This window comes from Pinus tabuliformis, chromosome 2_1 (genome assembly GCF_031772625.1).
Source record: "Pinus tabuliformis cultivar Carrire ecotype Pingquan chromosome 2_1, CPIR1, whole genome shotgun sequence".
NCBI classification, from domain to species: Eukaryota; Viridiplantae; Streptophyta; class Pinopsida; order Pinales; family Pinaceae; genus Pinus; species Pinus tabuliformis.
Genome location: NC_142299.1, coordinates 601,170,813 through 601,194,423, shown reverse-complemented (window position 1 = coordinate 601,194,423; position 23,611 = coordinate 601,170,813). Strand labels below are relative to the sequence as shown.

Here is a 23,611-nt window from a genome sequence, read left to right as displayed (position 1 = left end):
CTTCAATATTAAGTTGCTCATTGTTGTGTGTTGGCCATCAGAACAAGACATTTCTCTTCGAGATCAGCCCGATTCACCCCTGTATTTGGATCCATGTATCTGCTTGAGTTCACCTTGATGAAAGAATATCAAACTGAGCCCCCCCTTATTATCTTTCCAAACTATGTGACAATTGGAGTGCAACAAAAACCCCTCATTGATAATCTTCCATGCACTCCTCTATCTAAGATCTCCTAAGAACTAGTCTATGATCAACCCAAAGTCTGTCTCTAGGAAGCTTTCTATATCTCCTGAAGCACTTATATTATATCATAAGTTGCATAAAATTTCTTTACTAGTTCATTTGTATCACATGTTGCATCAAAATTTTGAATAAGGTCCTCTGTATCACATGTTGCGTCACTTTGCTTTATTAGCTCCTCTGTGGCACAAATTGCATCAATTGTATGGATGAATTCATTTATATCACAAGATTCATTAGCCTTTTTTATTAGATCTTATGTATTATAAATTGCATCAACCTTCATTGTAGATGTTGAATCAATCATATCATCAATCTAATTATGTATTTTTCTTAATTTAGTCTGAAGTGCATCAAGCAATTGATCCTTCATATCTATTTCTCTTTGGATATGTTTTGCATATGCTAGCATGTCAACCATTTGATCAATTATGATTTGATTTTGTTGTAATTTCCACTCAATTAATTTAACTTTATTGTGCAAGTCATGGTTGCACTCTTGTAAATATTTAATTTTATGAGAGGCATTTAGTAGGTCCTTTCTTGTACCCATTTTTCACTTGTCACATTCACTTGTACTTTTTTTCTCACGATTCCTCTCTCTCTCTCTCAATATTTTAATTTCAAACTCTAAACTCTTTTATAAAAAATAAAGAAAAAAGGATTTCCTTTTATAAAGCATCATAGTTTTCTTCACTAAAACTAAAACAAATACCAAGTTGGGTGTGTTGATGTGCTCACGAAAGGTTCCTTGGATCAACACTAACAATTTTGTTACTTTCTATTTGTTTTATGTCCTTCAAGCACCAAAAAAATAAGAGAATACGACTGTGAACCAAGCACATCCCATTCATATGCTTGTGAAAACTTTATCCATAAGTCAAAGATTTGAACGTGTGGATGTTGGTTCTTTATCTCTAATTGTAGAGGAACAAGAAGCAAGAAGCAAGAAGCAAGAAGCAAATCTTTGGAGAAAGAAGTCAACAAGCTACAATAGCATTAAGGTCTTCCTGGAACAGTCTCTACTTTTCATGTTGTTGTCACGTGCAAATCGATATTTAGCTCGATCTGGAGAGATTTTGCATCTACCTATTTTCACTATATCAAATCCAGTAGTGCCGTAAAAAACCTTCGTTAGTGGTTCACCAGGCTATCTAAGAACTTAGAAATGACATCCATATCTTTTTATCATGGATGGCATCGACACCAAATAAATAGGTGCACCATTGCTCAACTACTATGCATACTTTCCTTGGTAATCTATGTAAGCTCATGAGTCTATCGACTCTTCTTTATATTTTAACTCCATATGTTATCGCTCTTTAGAGCTTGGTATCTGCTACCCAACATCTAGTTCAAATTTAACATCATCAAATCCATCACTACACCCTCTCCATGTATTGAACTTGTCACACTCTACTTTGTTGTCAAAGCCGATTAGCTTAGAGTCAATATTCCATCAAATAAAGTAGGATTTGATCCCAAAATCCAAACCGCATGGCCACATAATTTTCTCGTTGTAATAAAAATGCAACCTTATGAGAATAGGGTAGCTAGCCTATTTTCTTGACTATCACAGGCTTCCCTGCCAATCATCGCCATCTTACTTAGTGGAATCAATCATCCAAGTTTGGCATACAATTATATAATTTTGCTCCAATTGTCTATAGATTTTTTTTTATGTATCCCCAAGTTGATGGATTTTGTTTTGAGCGCCATTATACTGCAAAATATTTATGTTGTTGATCCAACAATGGAGAACTAGTGCCTTGTAAACTAATTTCAAGTCATTCAACCAACACCAATATGTAAATATGTGATTTATTACGTGTTTGCATATTCATAATAGTGATCACACAGTCACATTTTTATTCCTTAATTGGATAGAGCGATGACACAAAGGGTTTCTACACATCAACCAACATTAATCCATAGTTGAATTCACCAGTAAATACCATTGATTTAGGGAGTACCCTAAAAAATGAGTTAATCCAAAATAAGGCTCTTATAATTGTATTTTGGGTAGAAGAAAGCACTATATTAGTTTTGTACCTTCAGAGCTTTGGAATGAGTGTAGGGACACAACATTTATTGAACCATCCCCTCCTTGTTGCGATTGACTAAGAGGCATTCAAGCATTGCCAACATATATACTTATCCACACTATTGTATTTTTCTAAAGGAAGGATCTTACCTTTCAAGGGAAAATATTTTTACGCAAGACGTTTCCCCAACACTTTGATGCAGTGATCCTCCTTAATACAATGAATATGCTACTCTTTAGTATAACAATGCTCTCGACTATAATGGATCCATTTTTCTTCTTGGCGTTGTAGTTGCTACAACCCCCCTCCAAAATTTTGCCTACACTTTGATTTTGGAGGCTACCTTTAATTATAAGAACTATCATTTTAATTGGCATCAAGTGTTCTTTTTCTTTATTAAGTGTCGTAATGACTTTTTCTCTCATGTTAAGCTTATGATGTCTTGACGAGGTTTTCATGATGACAATTAGGCCGTTTTGACAACAACTGCTCAACTTTTGAGAAAAGCAAGAAACTTCTTGAACATAAGCTAACCCTTGCCTGATCAACACTGGTTACATGCCTTGCCTTGAGAAATTGTGCAATCCTTTGTCACAGGTAACGGTGCTACTCCTTGTGAAACTAAACTACGCAATCCTTTGAGGTATGCAGCTATTGTGAAAGCAAAATGTGCAATCACCTCGTAAGAGAAAACTACGCAATCCACTGTGAAACAGAACTACATAGTCCTTTCAGCCAATGAACTGTGCAGTCCTCGTAATTAGCGAATTGCGTAATCCTAGAAAATAGGAGGTTTGCATTCCTATCCAGCGGTGTGGCACAAGTTTTTACTTTTGATATTTTGACATGGGTCAAATACTAAAGGTGACTCCTTGATTTTAGGCATGCAAGGCTGAAACCCCAATCCTAATCTCATGAGTGATAATATATATAATAAAGGCTCATAAATCTCATTATCACGCTTGCCATTGGAGCTCTAACCATTCCCATGAGCACCAGGGGCTTTGGATTCCATCTGCGCTGCTTTTTCAGGCAAGTTTCTCAAGTGTCTTTTTGCCTCGTTCTTCTTGTAAAAGGTGACGTTTCAGCTATTATTAACTTCTACAAGTGTCATTTTAGTCTTTTTAGCTTATTTCCCAATGCCGCATCGCATTCCTTGTCTTTTCGCCTACTAGTAATTATTGTTTTTGGGTGTATTTATGCATGCATGTCCTTCTCTATTCACTATTTTGTTTACTCGATGTTAGTGACTGATTTGAAAGATTCTCAGGTTGATCCACACCTTTTCCCTCTTCAGTCACAGATCCATAGTCCACCCTTCTACCAGAAGAGACTGTGTAAAAATTGAGCCTTTCTACCCTCCTAAACTGCACATTGCACAATCTTTCTCAACAGAGCCCCCTTCTTGTTAGCTGAAACTACGCAGTGCACAATCACTAGCCTCTCCAATTGCATATTGCATAATCACAAGCAGTAGTGAGGCCTCTCTGCTAACTGCAACTGTGCAGTGCAGTCCCTCTCTCTCTTAGTAGAAACTGTGTATTGTGCATATCTAGTGCAAAAACAACTCCCTTGCAAACTAGAATTGTGCAATCCTCATATAGAAGTTAGACAGTGCACATTTCAAGTGCTTAGTAGGTTCCCAACATTACACAATCCCTTTTCTTAGTGACTATTTTCTACTTGTAAGTTGATCGTTTAGTTCATCTCTTACAAAACTAACTTGTGTTAAAGAGAGATTCCATACAGGTTGGTAGAATTTTATGTTTGTGGAAAAACATGTGAACAATTTATGAAACCAACGTTTCGGACTAGATTGGTGAGTCCATCATCACGGCAATGTGATTTGTATTTTGAGAAGAGAGAGCGTGAAATTATGGAGCTATTAATAGTTATTTTAAAAAATTTGATATCTCCTCTTTCTTTTTTCTTTTTAATGTTGGCCTAATTGATTCATAAATTATTAATTCATTTATTTATGTATATATATATATATAAGTGTTGAATTAACTAATTTTATTTATATATTTATTTAATATTATAATTATAATTTTCCTTTTTATTTACTTTTAAGTGACCGGTTTAATTAATGAATTATTTGGTTTTTATTTCTATATATATATATATATATAATTAATTATTATTGTTCCTTTACAATTAGAGATAAAGAACCAACATCCACACGTTCAAATCTTTGGCTTATGGATAAAGCTTTCACAAGCATATGAATGGGATGTGCTTGGTTCACACTCGTAGTCTCTTATTTTTTTTGGTGCTTGAAGGACATAAAACAAATAGAAAGTAACAAAATTGTTAGTGTTGATCCAAGGAACCTTTCGTGAGCACATCAACACACCCAACCTGGTATTTGTTTTAGTTTTAGTGGAGAGAACTATGATGCTTTATAAAAGGAAATCCTTTTTTCTTTATTTTTTTATAAAAGAGTTTAGAGTTTGGAATTAAAATATTGAGAGAGGGGGGAATCGTGAGAAAAAAGTACAAGTGAATGTGACAAGTGAAAAATGGGTACAAGAAAGGATCTACTAAATGCCTCTCATAAAATTAAATATTTACAAGAGTGTAACCATGACTTGTACAATAAAGTTAAATTAATTGAGTGGAAATTACAACAAAATCAAATCATAATTGATCAAATGGTTGACATACTAGCATATGCAAAACATATCTAAAGAGAAATAGATATGAAGGATCAATTGCTTGATGCACTTCAGACTAAATTAAGAAAAATGCATAATTAGATTGATGATATGATTGATTCAACATCTACAATGAAGGTTGATGCAATTTATAATACATAAGATCTAATCAAAAAGGCTAATGCATCTTGTGATATAAATGAATTCATCCATACAATTGATGCAAGTTGTGCCACAGAGGAGCTAATAAAACAAAGTGACGCAACATGTGATACAGAGGACCTTATTCAAAATTTTGATGCAACATGTGATACAAATGAACTAGTAAAGAAATTTTATGCAACTTATAATATAATATAAGTGCTTCAAGAGATATAGAAAGCTTCCTAGAGACAGACTTTGGGTTGATTATAGACTAGTGCTTAGGAGATCTTAGATAGAGGAGTGCATGGAAGATTATCAGTGAGGGGTTTTTGTTGCACTCCAATTGTCACATAGTTTTGAAAGATAATAAGGGGGGGCTCAGTTTGATATTCTTTCATCAAGGTGAACTCAAGCAGATACATGGATCCAAATACAGGGGTGAATCAAGATGATCTTGAAGAGAAATGTCTTGTTCTGATGGCCAGCACACAACAATGAGCATATTGAAGTTGTAGTAAAGGTGAAGAGGAGGAGAGAGGAAGGAAATAGATGCATAGGGTTGTAAGCAAGACACAATCCTAAGCAGCAATGTTTCGGCAGAAGGATGGAAAGCAAAAGAGATGGAATGAGAGGAATTGCAAAGCGCGAATTAAGGTTTCATGTTCTATATCTCATGGATACACTTATCACTAATATGCATATGTAAATCTATGCTCTTAAAGGTAAATAAGTAAATCTTTAAATATCACAGGTATTGTTACTACTTAGCAGCATACATATAACCATGAGAGGAATGAGACCGACGACTTCATTACATAATTTAAGTAGAAGAGAAACATACATGAAATGAGATTTACAGAGGGGGAAAACATACTGCTTACGGCCATGATTGGAATCACCAAAGAGTTTCATTAATCCTCAAAACGAGTCAAATATACCAGTCCATTACATTTAGCCATACATCGCTCGAGTCCCTTATGAACAGGAAATTAGAACCAAAGTCAAATCATAGAATTTGGACCACTGCAGGTGTAGAATTCCGGAACCTGTATTAAGTGTTTCTTCCCCCTATTTAAAAGGAGAGGGGGAGCTTTGAATCAATTACAAAATATCTCATTGAATGGCCAGCTGTCTCGATGTGCGATAGCTCTGCTGCCTAAAATGATTACCAAGGATTTGATTCCTTTCTTGAAAATACACATAAATTACAAAATAAACATAAATAAGAAAAAATGAAAGATGACTGAGGAAAATATCATTTTTTCATTCCTGTGAAGGCCCTTGATCAGGCCACGTCTTTGCCACAATGTGTCCCTCTAGCTGCTCAACCAGTTCCCGTCGCTTTCACCTTAACTGCCTGACTTCACCACTCTTTGGAGTTGGTAGCGATTAATTGTGGTGGCTTGTCATAAAGCAGGAGTGGAGATTGCCCTGATAGTCCTTCATTGTATGAATGAGTGGAGATCGATGCTGAGCCATTAAGTCTTCCTCAGTCCCCATACCTTCATTTACTCCATGCCTTCATTTAATACTGCAGTTGTCGACCCATATGCCTTCAAAGCTCTGTACCATGTCACCGGAACGCAACACGCCTCATAAAATAACCACGGTGTGATATTGGGGATTCTCTAGTATGGGCACTTAACATTGCAAAACATTGTGAAACAACGATTTCCAATCCCTTTAGGCCCCTTTTTCTTTGAGCCCTTTCATTACTTTTTCGTCATGTGATCGGGTCTATGACCGGGTGCCTAGCCAAATATCGGAGCTTGGAAACTCAGGACATCACACTGAACAGGCTTCATGAAACAGTGAACATCGAACCCCCTTTCTTCTTAGCTCTTGGTTCTTTGTCTCTTCCCATGACCATAGGCTAGCCCCTATATCGAAGGTTTTCAATCGACAATTTAACTTTGACGCAAAACCCTTCACTTTGTCACTCATCGAACTCTGATCAGTTTTTTTGCTTAACCCTTGGCCCTTTGGTGCTCCTCGTGGCTGTAGGCCAGCCATCATATCAGAGCCCCCCAATCAGAGGTTTTCAATTAATGATTTCATGTTGAGGCACAACACGTTGCAACCATCAATCTCTAATGCGTGACGTCATTACTGCCACGTGGCACTTCTTGAGTGGTGACAAGTGTCACCTGGATATGTCCCCGTAGGACCTGAAAATGCCAGATCAACATGCCATGTGTCCACCGTACTGCCATCTCAAGGTGACATCAGCCACCACGTGTCCCTTATTGGAACCAGTCATATTCAACCACGTGACCCCCTAGAAGAGAGAGAAAAGGCCTGCCTTGTTTTGGTTTTGCTACTGAATTCCTTTGTAAATGCTACTTTGGACTTTCTCAGTGCTTTAACACTAAAGGCTCAATCCCGGTGAATTTAATTGCAATCAAAACTTCGTGCGATATCACAACTTTAAAAGGTTGTCACCTATTTGATCGCTGATTGCAATGCGCCGATCTCTTGATGCTCTAAAACCTTGGACCTCCGTTATGTAGGATCTTTGATGTGTGCGATCTATGATATGCGGGATCGTCGATGTGCGGGATAACGGATATGTGGGATCGCCGATATGCAGGATTGTCGATGTGCGGGATCTTCGATACACGAAAGAAAGGGAATAAAGAGAAGATACACAAACACAAGAAGAATTGAAAAGGAAGGAAGAAGAAGAAAGAAAAAAAGTAACTTGAGGAAGAACAACATAAACATTTGGAAGATGAAGAAAGAAGATAAAAGCAAGATGATGAATTTGTAAGAGAAATTGAAGAGTAAATACAAGCCCAAGACATGGAGGTTGAGCGGGAGGAGGTGAATCAAGAGGTTCACATAGTGGCCATTGCAGAACAAGTAAACAATCAATCTTCACATCCTCTTATAGGTGGCCACATTACATTTAGAAAAATGGGAATATCTCCTCCAGATGATGCTATGCTCATGGATATTTCTAGCCTGACCTTTGATCAGGTAAAGAACATAGTAATATAGGAAAGCCAGAAGTATTTCCCTAATGACTTGGTTCATGCTGCTTCCATTCATGCAGAGAGGGTGATTGCGACCAATACAACGAGGAATATGAATATAGTTGCAGCAACAAAATTAGCTTTTGCAACAACTGCAAAAGTAAATACAGATTTCCTAATGGAGGAGAATAAGCAATTGGCAAAGGATCTAGCTGCTGCAAGAAAACAGATTGATCATCTCCAAGCCGAGAACCAAAGACTGTCTTCCACTAATTCTCACTTGAAGGAGCTATGAGCAATGATATATGATGGAATCCAATCATTGGGAGACACCATCAGACAACTTTATGAAGAGATGATCACTCTGAATAAAGCGATGGTTCCTTTTGCATGACAAGCAAAATAGGTCACAGGAGAATGTGAAAGTTTTGAAGGTGATTCATGTTGTCATTAGTGCGATCCAGGAATGGAGCACTACGTATAGGAATGCACCATTAGAGTCAACCAAAAAGACAAGACAGAAAGAAAAATTGGAAATTGGCCGAGGTTAGAATGTTTTTATAGAGTAACAGGAAGATTGGTACGTATGTGGCCAACGTTATAACCGGCTATGCAAGGTTGTATCAAATTTTGGAATCCTTGGATAGAGCACACAATATTCCTTCTATTGGGAGCATTGGAAAAGACAAAGAGCATAAATGTTACCAGGAAGGAAATACAAGAATACTTGAATAATTTGAAGCAGGTTATTACTAAGGAGGAATTGGAGATTACATGGTAGAATATGAAGTTATATGTAGCCGGACCTGCCAAGGTAAACATAAAGTTCTTCTTATTTGGACTAAAGCTCAATTTCATTCCAAAACTATCTATCTGGAAGTTATGGAAGCAAGAGTCCTATATAATGCATATCTTCCATCCAAGTTTCCAGACATAGTAGCATAATATAAATCTTGGTACTAATATGTTAAAATAGAGCTACAAGTGGAAGTTGTTGAGCTAGAGTTTCCTCAAACTCAAGTATAATGTATAAATTTGTGCCTTATTAGGCTTTAGCCACATTTTTGTCCTATGTGGAAGGTTTTTTCTTATTGTATTTAGAAAATAATTAAAGTGGAAATCTAACAGTGAAACGTGCAATATGAAGAGTCATCAGTTAGAATAGACGCAAAATAAGTCCAAGAGTCATGAGAAAAAATAAAAAGTCACAAGGGGAGATGGAAGGTCATCCCATTTGTTATAAATAAGTGCTCGTAACTCAAACAAAGGGCTTGGCACTTGAGATTGGATGCCTTGGCTTATCTAGTCTAGCATAGGAGTGAGTATCATTCTTTTGAGAAAAAGTTTGTAACTTCATGTTCCACTATTGGGGCCAGTGTCACATCATTGTATTATATACTTGGAACATTCACTTAATGATTAGAAGCTCTTAGAGCCAACACACCTTCATGCATGTATTGTGGATGTTGTAATACTATTCTTTAAATGTCTACGATATATGTTATTTCATTCATGCTAGTTTCAATGAACTATTTCGTTAAATTTAGAATGTTTCTTGTTGGATGTGTGTTATATTGCTTTCACGATCACTGTTATCTTGTGAACTATTTTGCAGGCTAACTAACGATTCTTTATATTTTCATGCGTCTCTTTTAGGATAATGCTATTGATTTTCTTCTAGAGGTTCAATCTTTTCGCTTTGCATTAAAGAACCTCTTACACAAGGTTTATTTACTTGCTATCACCAAATATATGTGTATGTCTTCTTATGTGTTAGTTGCATCCAAGGCACATATTTGAGATCACGGTTATGGCAATCACTCATATTTCTGGTTGGGGCTCCTATCCAAACAATGTGAGGTCTAACTGAGACTTCATATCGAGGAGGTCCCCCTGGTTAACGGATTTCCAACACAGTCAACACTTGGGTACAATGTTACCTACCCAATTTCTTAACACTCAAATAAAGACATATATATGAACATAATTAGATCCATTTGAATTTAACCACAAGTTTAGAAATAACAGAATCTAAAGATTTTACAAATATGAGTAAGTACATGTGGGAAAATCTGAGGACCAACATTGTGGTGGCTATGACCGCAAATCTAAGTATTTTCTAATAAATATCTTAAAAAATAATCAATGGATACATTTATAATGGTCGAAGCTACAACTATCACACATTTTCCCTCAAACTAGAGACACCTCCAAATATTTAAACATTGATCTTTTTGAAACTAAAAATTATATCAAGACAAAATGAATTTACAATAGGAGTAGATTAGAAAAAAATGTCATGTTGATTTGAATAACAAGAGCCAATAATGACACCATACTTTCCTTGACGATGTGATTTAGATTTGATGTAGATCTGCATTCTATTGGCATAAGCAACCTGACTCCTCTCATCGATCACTACCATGGAGCAACTTCATAACACATCTTCAACTTAAGACTTCACCTCTCATAAGCTCATCATGCTCTCATAACCTAGCTCTAATACCATGTTAAGAATTGGAAAGAATGGGACAAGACAAGTGAACTAGAAAGGCTTAATGCCCTTGTATTTCACTGCATTGATCCTAGGATGAATTTATAATACATCAATTTACCTTCTAGATCTCACTGAAAAATCATCAACAGATCATGATAACACCTCTTCAAGTTAAGAATTACAACTTATGGTCTCTAAATTCGTGATTGTCTATAGACTCACGATCTAAACTGTCCAAAGAGATCAACTCAAATTTCATGTCATTTCATCCAATGTTGTGAGAACATATTATAATGTTGTATTGGAGAGAGAATCAATGTGCACTTGGTTAGGGTTCCTTAGTGTATGCATAAAAAGTAAAAAGAAACTCCCCCTTACTTTCAATTAAATAGGGAAAAAATGGAGTAAGCTAGTAAAAAATGAAGTTGGTGTCAATATTAGAGTTGAATAAGGATAATATGAGTTACAAATAAGTGAGACCTAAAGAAATAACTCACACATGCCACTCCTAACTCCATGTACAAGTAAACTCCAAAATTATGACTAAATCTTAGGAGATAATTTTTCTAAGAATAAAAGGATAAGATAAGTGGAAAAGGTTATCTCCTAGAAGGGAAGTACGCAAATGTGCAAGAAAAGGATAAGGATAAGGATGTGTGCTCTAAGCATAGTCATGTCAATCCCTAGTCATTGTTACATGCCATCATACATAGCAACACTTTCTAAAAATAAAAACTAATATAAAGAGGAATCCTCCTAAACAATAGGTAACATGCATGCAACAAAATGCGCCCCCCCTGAAGCACAACTAGGATGTGCATAATAAATTAGTCCCAACAATTTTCAACCATGTTAGTGTTGGGGGATGAGGGGAACCCAGGAATAGGTAATAGATAAAATAATATAAAAGAAAATATATGGAAGAGAAATACGACTCCAAGATGACGGGTGGTGTCTAAAGACACAATTATAGCATTTAAACACAATGCATTGTGAACATAGCATCACAATGCATGATAATGAAAATCAATACATTTCAATGCATATTTTATCCATAGGGTCCTTTATTTATAGTGTTCAAATCTAATTAAATTCCTCTAATAGTGGAAGACTTAGTCCAAAACGAGCATTGGTTGTTCCAACATTTTTTTATGAAATTTGCGTTGTTTCATTAACCAGTTAATTGTTCTAGTCGACCTACTTCTCGTTGACTAGTTGATTTCTTAAGCTATCCCAACTATTTGATTCTTCTGACCATGTCGATTCCTCCTACCACTCAATTGAGGGTCCCAATAAATGACCACTTGATCAACTATTTGCTAGTTAGTTACTCAACCAACAAGATGACCTCAATCAACTGCTTTGCTAGTTAACCACTTGACTAGTTGTAAGTTGTTGTAACAACCCTAGTTAAAAATCCATGTAATAAAGTTAATAAACGCAAAATAAGACCAAGGTCATGAGACACATATTCCAAGATGAATGTTGGGAAAAAACATTGTGATGGGGATCACTGGTGATTAATAAATGGCTATGGAAATTGGCTAAGGCAATGACAAAAGCAAATAGGAATTAATTTGCACTTTAGTGATCAAAGCTCTTTGCATTTGCATTAGTAGGTGTCTCATCAGTGTCAAAGTTTGCATCCCGTTAGGCATGCCATAACCCTGATGGAGGAGCTGGTCAATTCATACCCCTCTTGGCTTTGCTGGATCAGGTCATATCAGTCATTGAGTTTTTCAAGCTTGTCTTGATGTGTCTTAATGTCAAAATTCTAGGTCTAGGGTTTTGGTCATTTGTCTCTGCAAGGTCATGTCTCTGAAAGTCCTTGAGTGACCAGCAAGCCAGAGGGAGGATGGTAAACATGTTCCTTTGATATTCTCATTATGTATAGTTCATTTTTAAACTTGGATTTAAAAACTCTGTTTTTAAACCCAAATTCATGATAATTTTTTGTAAAAAGAAATAAATTTTCAAAAAGTCTTCAAAAAGGCAGCAACAACCCTGGTCCCCTCGCCACAGTCCTTCAAATGATCTACCTGCAAGAAGAAGCAAGTCAAAGCACTCAAAAGGTCAAATTCAGATAAAGGAAACCAAAAAATCAGTGTTTTTTAAAAAAGTGTCAAAATAGACTTTATAAAGTGGGTTTATGGATGAAATTTTTTCAAATGAGATTATAAAAGGTCATATTCCCTCCTTTCACTCTCATTGTGCATTTCAAAGCTTGCAAGAGAGGTTGTGAGAGAGTGATAGGCGAAAGAGGCGAAATTACAGTGATTTCAGGCAGTTTGCAGGTGCGCGACCCGTTCAAGCCTGTGCACGACCTGCTGGGCGGTGCGCGACCCGTCCAGGGCACTCCAGCAGTGTAAATTTAATACGGGCGCGACCCGTTGGGCTGTGCGCGACCCGTTGGGGAGCCTGCGCGACCCGTTCAGCTGTCTGCAATCAAACTTCAACCAAATTCCTTCATCTCCCTTCAAATCTTCTCAAACGCTCGAGGTAGGGTCTTTACTCATTGTTTTGGAGATGGATGATGAAAATAAGCTTGTATGCTATGATTCTAACCTCACATCAAGCTAATGAAAAGACTTATATGGCTGCTTGTTAATGTTTGTAAAATGCTAGGGTTTTGTGACTGTTTCAAGTGATTTTGTCCCATTTGGTTCCCTCCCTTGTTTTTTCCCCTTTCATTCACAGTCATGCTTTCATCTTTGTCCCATATTATTTGTACATAAAATGTAGACTTTTTCCCCATCCCTAAACTATAAACCCTACCCCTCTCACAAGCACACAAAACCCTAATTCCCTCTACCATACACATGCAAAAATAGAACAAAAAGAAAAGATGCATTTGCAAATAAAGAAAAGAGTCATGTGAAAATAAATGTTGTTGTATATCTAGAGTCATGTACATAACCCCTACATACCCTTGACATCCCCTTGTACATGAAAGCCTTCCCTCTATGTTAAAACAATGTACATGTACTCCTTTTAAAAACAAAATCTGCCTTATGACACACATGAACTCCTATAAGCAAATTTGGTGTATGGTGTCCCTATGTCCCTATTGATACATGTATGCCCCTTCTATGTTCACTATCATACATGTTTTTGTCCGATATGAGATGTTCTTTGCAAATGATTTCCCAATGTTAAAATGTGTTCCTATATGCATGACAATTTGTAAAGTTTCCCTTGAAATTCCTTGTTATTTTCATATATTCCCATTCCTTGTTAAGAAGTTCCCTCCCCTAATATTCCCCTCATGTTTTTTCCCCTTGAAACAACATAGAGTTTAGTACTTTTGCAGGCAGAGGCAGCAGTTCAATTTGTCCTTCAGTTTGTCCACTTTGCTCCAAAACCATGTCAGATACCGGAACTTATGAGCAAAGTGATGACCATTCATCATCTACAGAGATTGAGGAACATAGGAGGCCTCGTAGAGGGGGTAAGGGAGGCCATCATAAGCGGGATGAGCCTACTTCTTTGGCAGAATTACAGGCTTGTCCTTTGGCAGTGAATTGTTTCCGGTATATGTCATGCTATCAGTTTTGTGAGAGGATCTCTCAGCTTCAGCATCATAGAGAGTTGGCCCGCTTGTTTGTCTTACACCTCCATGATGGACATGTCACTCTTGCAGGGGTGAACTTCATATTGACACCTGAGGTGATCTCAGAGGCTACAGGGATACCAAATGTGGGTGAGGTGTGGCCTAAGTGCAGATTACTTGATTTTGTTCACTTTGAGCCTTATGTCCGGCCATCATTTGTGAGACTGTTGACGGGTGTTTTCCCATTCAGATTTCTCCGGAGCGAGTATGCTCCCCTCATGAGACTTATTATGCATTACTTTACTTGTGAGGGCAGATTTTCACAGGTGTATTCCTATCACATTCGCCTTTTGATGCATTTCACCCGGGTGAGGATGATGAACCTCCCGGTCTTCTTGTTTCATAACATTCAGAGGATGGTGCCCATGTTGCAGAGGAAAACCCCGACTCAGCAGTTCAGGAGCCTTTGTCACTATGGTTTGATCCAGCTCATAGTCTCTCATCAGTTGACTCAGCAGGGCATCTCATGGGAGGAGTTCATCTCCCGTGAGTTTTTCACAGTGCCACCTCAGCCACATCAGGAGGCCATTCATGAGGAGGGAGGACCATCTCAGCAGCCTGATGCTCCCATCACTCGACATGTCAGCTACACTCCTTTGGTCACCTATCAGAAAGGCCCAAGGGCCTTATTTGCAGTAGCTAGGCGAGTACTATCTCCACAGCAGGTGGAAGGGGTCTCGCCTTCATCTTCAGATCAACGAGTGTTATCTCCACACCAGGTGGAAGGGGCCTCACTTTCTTCACCAGCACAGGTATTGCAGAGGGGCAAAGAGCCCATGATTCATGAGGATCCGGTGATTGATCTCGAGGTCAGTTCTCCTAGCCAAGAGGCAAAGGAGATCATTCAGCAGCTCAGGGCCGAGAATGATGTTTTGCAGCGGAGACTCGACGGTGCCCAATGGACCATCACTTATCTAGAGCAGCGGAACACACAACTAGAGGAGGAGAAGGCACTTGATGAGCTTTGGAGGATTCGTAGTGACCGAGTCCTAAACCGTAGGAGGCCCGGTGATCCATTGCCTGCTGACCGAGAGTCATTGCTCATTCAGGAGAATGCCCACTTGGAGAGGTTGTTAGCTAAGGCCAACCAAGAGAAAAAGCTGCTAAGGAACATGAAAAATCACTATTAGGCGAGGATGCATGTTTGCAAGGCAAAATGAAAATGTTCCAAAGGAGGTTGTCCGAGGCTCTTAGGCGGAAGAAGAAGACCAACCCCCTCAGTATCTTGGCCGAGGCATCCCTCAAGGATCATGACACCCACTAGCCTCTTCACAGCACCAAGCATAAATTTTTTTGGAAGTTTTGGCTCATTTTTGGCATTTTTGGGAAATTTACAGGTTTTGGCTTCTCAACGGGTCTCACCCCCGGTGAGACCCTTTGTCATCGTAGCTCCGTTTTGCAAAAACTCAACATTTTTGGATTTTTCATGCAAAGTTACACATGCCTATGGATGGATTTGAGTTTTCATGGAGTTTTGGGCCTCCAAAAGGTCAAAATACAGCCAAATTTTGACTTTCTGCCCCTTTTTTGAGCTACAGAAGTAGTCTTGGGAGAATTGACTTTTGACTGGGCAAATGACATCCAAATCCAAAAATTCTGGTTGGGTTGGAAAGGTTGGACTCTTGAGGGAGGAGCTATCATTGTATATTTCACTTGTATCTCTGCAATTTTTGGCTAAGGAAGACCAGGGTTTTGCAGTCATCTTTGGGATTCTTGTGGACTCAGGTGTTGATGGTGTGTTTCTTCATGTTATTGTAAGCTTTGTTATGTGATTCATTTCCTTTCTATATTGCTGCATATTAAACAAATGAAGTGATAAAGTCAGAATTCATGCTTGCCATGCTCTACTTTTAAATTTGTTTAATTTCTATTTTTTCTGCTGTCTAAAGAGAATTCAAATCCATTGTTTGCTCTCTTTAGCCTTCTTATCTTTCTTCCTAATCATCCACTTCAGCTAAAGACATCAATACAGGTTCCTACCTTGCCCCAAAGACCCCCCTGCAGAAACTGTGTCCAATCCCCGCACCCTAAATTGCAGTTCCTCAAATTACCACCAAAAACCCAAAAAAAAACCCCCAAATCAACCTTCAAATCAGTTTACTAGCCTAATATCAGTGTTACCTTGATTGGTCATCTCTTCCTATTGAAAATTTACTGAGATTGACCGGAGAGAGCCTTCTCCTGCCCCGTAGGGCTAGCTACGAGGCTGAATGGTTTGATGTAGCTTTGAGATTTGCCTTTTCAGCCTGAGGTGAAATTTCAAGTGCTAACAAGTTACTCAACCAACAAGATGACCTCAATCAACTGCTTTGCTAGTTAACCACTTGACTAGTTGTAAGTTGTTGTAACAACCCTAGTTAAAAATCCATGTAATAAAGTTAATAAACGCAAAATAAGACCAAGGTCATGAGACACATATTCCAAGATGAATGTTGGGAAAAAAACATTGTGATGGGGATCACTGGTGATTAATAAATGGCTATGGAAATTGGCTAAGGCAATGACAAAAGCAAATAGGAATTAATTTGCACTTTATTTATGAAATAATGGAAAATAGGAGAAAAGGAAGGTGAAAGGTCACATAATTGCATGTGAGGAAAATTGAAGGAAAAATAGAGGAAAATGAAGAAAATTAAGGCCTCAATGATAAAAAGGCTTATGAGGATCAATTCACAATTTTTGTCAGTTCAGCCTTTGGCACTCTCATTCTATTCTCTCTCTCTCATACTCTTGCACACTTAGATTTTCTTGGAGCACTCTTGGAGGATTGTGGCATACTTAGGATTTGGAGAAAGAAGGCAAAGGAAAAGCAGGAAAACGCACGAGGACAGCGGGATCGACAACTACAACGAGTTTTCTCTGCAGGTACCGAGTTGCATGTATGATCTCCTTGCTAGTTTTGGAATACATGGCATATGCATGTGGTTGTTTGGTTATGATTTTTCATTAGAAAGGAGGGTTGCCTAGATTGACAGTGGTTTTTCCTAGCCTTGCCATTTTCTGGATATCCATGGTGTTGTGGGTTTTCCCATTTGTTTTTTCTGGTTAGTGCTCATGTTCCTTATGGTTTTGGGTTGAGTTATTAGTTCCTGGAGCCTTGGTCGAAAAAACGTTATGAAGCCCTTGAACAACTTGGGTTGACTTACTAGTCCTTGAAGCCTTGGTTGGATAAATGCTTTGGACCCTTGGTGGGTTGAGTTACTAGTACTGGATCCTTGGTTGGACAAACACTTTGGAGCCATGTGACAATTGTGGGTTGAGTTATTGGTCCTAGAGCCAGGTTGGAACAAATGCTCTGGAGCCCTGGACAACTTGGTTAGGGACCTATCTGGTGATGGTTAGTTATGTCCGGCCGTGAGGTGTAATCACTAGTTTAGGGTTAAGATGGTTTGGCCTCTAGAAGCCCTAGTTTGATTTTGATTGGTTATTTCCATGAGATCCCACATTCATGCTTGGAATATGGCACGGGAGTGCTTGGTTGAAAGAGAGGTTTGGTTCAACCCAATCTATGGTCGGGTGGTATGTGTAAGTCCCTCACTTGGTTAGATTTTCATATGTTAATAAGAGCTCTTTTCCTTTTGTAATTCATGAGTATTTATACTTTTTATTATGTGGCTTTGATGATTGTTCTATTATCGTTATTATTCTGGTTATATGCTGGTTATAAGCATGGTTTTATGACAAATTATACTTATGGCTCTTAGCATATTTTGATTAGTAAATGAATGGTTATTGACTGTATGACCTAATAGACATCTTTGTAACTATTGTGAGAGGGAAATAAATCTTTTTGTTCGTTATGAGATAAGTATGAGACCCCTATGTTTAGATATGTATTTATGACCTGTAGATTGCCAATATGGGTCAGGTTAAGTCCTTGATCAAGTTTTGAATTAGACTCTTTGTATTTTTGTCATTTATAATTTCTAAGAGTTTCATCAAGTTTTGGGCAGAGGTCTAGCCTTGAAAAAGTGGCTCATATCTCGGGGTCGCTAGCACAAAACTGAGTAATTTAGTCTATAGTCACCTGGAAGTAGGCTTATGGGAGTGACTAGAGGGTTACAGTCGTCAAATTGCCTTGTCATGGGAGTGATCAAGAGTCTAGATCATTAAAAAGTAAAGTTAACTTAGGGTTTAGGCACCTAAAGTGGTTGTTTGGCTCCTAGGGGTCTTATAGCTCCTTAGGAAGGTCAATATGGTTTTAGCCCATCGATTCCACTTCCTTAAATGTACTTATGAGTTTGAGTCATATCACAGTAACTCTTTTTCACATGTTTACCTTGGTAGACCAGTGAACTTGGGTAAATGTTGGAGGAGGGTGGTTATAGGGTGGTATTAGAGCTCCCAGGTTCAACACTTGGTCTGGATGGGCGGAATGTGTTTGTCATGCATGCATGTAAGTTGTATATGTGCTTGTTATGTATGCATGGTGATGGTCATTTTCGTAGTTGTGTTGTCATGTAGATGTTGATGGTGTCATTGTTGGAATGTGTTTTTCATGCATACATGTTGGTTGTATATGTATTCGTTATGCATATAAGTGTATGCATGTTTGTTATGAATGTATGGTTATGGTTATGATTGTCATGGTATGCAGTTGGCGTTGTCATGCATGATGTTGGTATATTGATGTGGTTATGTACATACACATGTATTGTGCTAATCTAGATTAATCTTGTAGACGAGATAGCATCCCGTGAACTTCACTGAGGTACATTTATTTTTGCTTATGTTTGTTTTATCTCACATAATATGTTGCGGGAAGAAGATCAAAGATGACTAGAAAAATGGTGGACTACAGTTCACGTGATTCTCCCTACAGATCAGATGAGCAACATGGTGATGAGTACTCCCCTCACATAACAGACACATTGAGAAGTATGAAGGCAGAAATAAGGAGTTACAAAGCGGACCCAAAACTGCCTTCCCCATCTGATCCAGCAACAACCATAAAAATCAATCAAAATCCTCTGAGCAAGCATACCTAGCCTAAAATTAGTTTTTTATATCAGTCATCTCAAGCCTTCCCTGATAAATTTTCATTGAGATTGACAAGGAGAGAGTCCTCTCCCAACCTAATAGGGCTAGCTACCAGGTTAAGCGTGGTTTGATGTTACCTTAGACCTGCCTTCCTCAGCCTGAAGTAGATTTAGGCCATAACATCAAACACTAATGATGGGTTTCTCATTGTGTAGGTCTCATTGATATCTTTCCAATCGCACTTGAATCATCAAAATCTGATTTCGTATGAGAAAGTTAGGCTGATTTGAACAGTGAGGTTTTTCAGTTGCAAAATTGATGTTTAGCTGCGGAATGGCTTTAGCTGCGAAATGACTTTAGCTGTGAAATAGGGCCCAGTTTCTATAGCTAAAAATCTTGAACAAAAATTTAGCCATTCATTTTTCATAATTAGTCAAAAATTAATCAATACCTTTCAGAAAAATGAGCAAATAACCTACTTATTTCATTAATTCATTTTTTTTCCTTAGTTTCTTGGGAACATAAACCTTATTGAATTCTGTTTATACAGGTGGAAAATGAAGTCCGTGGCCTCAGGAAACGGATCCTTATCTCTGAGAAACATGTGCAGAACAACGTCCTGTTTTCCATAGGTTTCTTTGTTTGACTTTCTTTTGACCAGGGTCTTCTTCATCGATCTAGGCCAGATGGATAGGATACAATCCATGCTCTGATGTTTTCCAAGCTACCCATATGGTCCTTTTCCTCTCTTGACACCTGTAACCTACAAAAGCATGGAGATGGTTGCGGAACAGGGCTGCGTTCCATAGCTAAAAGATAACCAACCATCAGTTTTCTGATTTAAGTTATTGGAGAAGAGATTTTATGCAACCAAGTACTAGGGAGAAAAGTCCAAGATCGCAGCTGGTGCACAGGACCAATTATTCATGAGCTTCTCTGCTATTTTTCAAAAAATTTCTTCACTGTCTACGTGGAGAAAACTCTGTAAACAGTGGTATATGGAAACAAAAACAGTTACAAAGTCGGAAATGAAATGTCAGGGTATGTGGAAAGAAAATGATGGATATGGGAATGAAGCATAGAGAGTATATGAAGCAAAAAAAAATAGTGTGGAGGCTGTAAGGAATGGAGGTGTTGTATACATAGATTGTATGAAAATAGAGTGTTGCTTATGTGCAGAGAGAATCGAAAACTGAATGATCAATCCAAGTGCTCGTATACATAGGAAGGCTGCGGAGGTAAAAATGAGAAACTCGGTATATTAAAGGAACAATAGGGATGTAAAAGAGCCGTATCCAACTGGTTCAAGTTATAGAATTAGCCGTTAAACAGATCAGTTTGGAAGAGTCGTATTCAATTGGGATACGTCATGTAATCAGCCGTTAAACTGAAGTAACAATGAAGTACGAGTTATTAAAGACGGGAGGTGTGTAATCAGGATTGAATGCCACCACACAATAAGTTCCCAAATTGGATTTTCCCTCTCCAAGCACGCTGAGTTAAAACAACAGATTGTTCATCAATTAAAATTCGTTTTTCTTCACGCGGCATGCAAAAAGAGGCTTCAGAGAACCGAGAAATTCTCCCAAACCATCGCGAATTTCTTAAAACCATTTCTAGGTTGTCTAATTAACACCGTCCCCAAAAAAACCCAGGTTTTATTTTTTCCTAATTTGTTTTCATTTGGCCGGATCGTGCAGTTAAAGTTTGACATTTTTTCAGTTATGCATTTTTGTCAATTACATCCTCTGTAAAATCGATTTAAAAAAAATTGTTTTCAAATGCAATCACAGCGTAGACAATGGCACCAGCAATGATCCAGCCAATCTTGGGAAATTCTTGCAGAGATTTTACAGCTTCGATAACTCTCGCAAAGGCCTTAGAGAGTCCTCTGGATGGCTGTTTGAAGCCCGGTTGAACGCATACTTTGAAGTTTGGTTTTGATATCAGATGTGGTCACAAATAAGAAATCAGAGGCAACAAACAAATCAAACATGGCAAAAAAAAAAATTTGCCGGTAAATGATACTTTGGAATTTCTTAAAATGCCACCACACCTTTTATGTCAAATGAAACTCGCCTTGCTTGCACAAAAAAAAAAAAAATGGATTTGTCTTTCACCATTCTAATATACAAATCAATGCTTTCCTATTGAACTAAAGCTCAGATGATTTGCACAATTGGATTTTTCATTGACAGGTTTTGATGAAGTCCTAATCACAACAACGGATTGGAATCTAATGGCTCCTAATTTTAGGCAGCAAAGGCTTCAAGGTAAATGTACTGAAAACATGACTTTGACTGAGGTCTTAAGCTCGTTTTTTTATCGATCTAGGCTAGGTGACTAGGATAGAATCCATGTAGGGATGATTCCAGAGATGCCCATGTGGTCGGTTTCTTCATTTGATGGCTACAACCTGCTAAACCTTGGAAATAGTTGTGGAACACATAGTTAGCTGCAAAACAGGGATGTGTTTCGCAGCTAATTTGGAAAATCTTATTAAAACAAGAACCAGTGTTTTGAGGGTCACTACAAACCATAACCAGTCAATCTTGGACACCTATCAAAGCAGTTGGACTTTTTATTTTTTATTTTTCATTGAATCAAATGAAATGAAATGATTTTTTTTTAACATAACAATTCTTTTTATGATCCTCCAGATCACACAAAGTGCAGGAGGAGAGCATACTCAAGGTTTTTTATTTTTTATTTTAGATGTAAGAAATAAGGTCTCCTAATTACACTTCCCCGACAACGACGCCAAAATGTCTAGTCATTTTAGTGTACTAAATTTCTCTACATAAATTATCAATCCGGGTATCGTAAACTGATGAAGTGTGGTGCACTATATGTGCTTAGTTTACCTTTCCCTTACTTCATTGTTTTATAGTTTATGTTGTTTCTGGGGGTTTTGTTTCTTATACTTAAGGAAATTAATCTAAGAAAGAAAAGTTATGCTTCTAGGTGAAAATCTCTAAATGTTAATGGTCAACTAAATCTAATGACTTTGAATGTTAAAATCTACTTTCTAAAGAAAGGAAAAAAGGAAATGAACATTAGATAAAAGCAAATCAAAACTTTGAACAGTTAGATTAATCTAAGCCGACAAAATATCTATGAAATGAAAGCAAAAATGGTAACAACTAAATGAAGTGTTTTATCATTCCACTATACAATTTTGGGAGAAGTACCTCCTTGTGATAGCATTTGGAAGGATCCAATACTCCATTGTTCTAAAATTGAAAATGAAATTGCAATGAACTTAAATGAAAATCTAAGACTGAAAGTAAAATTGCAACTAATCTACTATAACAACTAAATGAAGTGTTTTATCACTTTGCTACATAATTTTGGGAGAACTACGTCCTTGTGATAGCATTTTGAGGGATCCAATACTTCATTATTCTAAGAAAAAGTAAACATAAAAATGCAGAGAAAGACTCATTCATAAATGAAATACTTCGCCACTTAGTGAACCAAGGGCTTTCGGAAATATTCACTTACAACATGAGTTATTAAACTATGGAAAGCAAATACAAAACATGTAAAGGAAAACTAATCTACTGTGTGCTCTAATGCTCCAAGCACCAATTGGAAAATACTTTCTTGGACTATTTTGCTAAGCATAGATTACACAGTTAGATAAATCTACAATCAACCGGTTGAACACACTTGCATGAATTAAACTTGCATGAATGGAAAATCTAAACTATTAAACTTGAAAACAATAAAATGACATACTTGAATGAAATCAAAGCAAAGCTACAAAATACAATCTACTCTACCTTACATTCTAATATGCTCCATGACATCTACTTCACATCTCCTTCCATGTTGAGAACATCAAAGCTTTATTCAAATTCTTCAAAATTACAAAAGTTTACAAAGCTCTCCAAAGCTTTCCAAAACTAAAAACCTACCAATGAAGGAGAGAGATCTCCTATTTATACAAAAATATGAGAAGTCATCTCATTAATGAGAGTCCATGAATCTCTCCATATACCTCTAGAGCTCTAATCAAAATAGGAAATGATAAGACACATGTCTTCTTAGAGTTTCAATACAAATAGGAAATGTGACACATATCCTCATGATCCCATGATCCTCTCCACTCAAATTCGAATTTGGCCTTAGGGTGCCACATAAAGGTCTTCTAGAAGCCTCCTTTCGACCTACACATGCCAGCAATCTCAACCCACTTGTTAGGTATAAGCATATGCACATTATTTTCTAATTTTTAACCACAAATTCACTTAAAAAGGCTAAGAATTAATAAAGTTTGGAAAAACATAAATGTGACCGAATGATAATGAAAATGAGATGAATGTAGTGACATGGTAGTGAAATGGAGGTGATATAATGGACATAATACTGAAAGTTTAATGGAAGTGAATGACAATTTCAAGACCCAACAAGGGGTTGACCTTGATCCTTAGAGTAGGTTAACTCCATGCATTCCAAT

General features: G+C 37.5%; 1 protein-coding gene across 2 annotated transcripts in view; it reads right to left on the bottom strand.

The window, feature by feature from the left end:
* Positions 1-23,057, bottom strand: part of LOC149201902 (uncharacterized) — a 143,123-nt gene extending 120,066 nt beyond the window's left edge. The window contains exon 1 of one of the 2 annotated variants that reach the window (XM_089403038.1): positions 22,940-23,057. Coding sequence is in view for 1 of the 2 variants with exons in the window: in XM_089403037.1 (XP_089259163.1) it covers positions 22,935-22,961 (27 nt within the window). In the remaining variant the exon portion in view is untranslated. Of the gene's footprint in view, positions 1-22,934 lie in introns of both variants that reach the window. The other variant, XM_089403037.1, reaches the window with a different exon arrangement.
* Between the last annotated feature and the right edge of the window lie 554 nt (positions 23,058-23,611).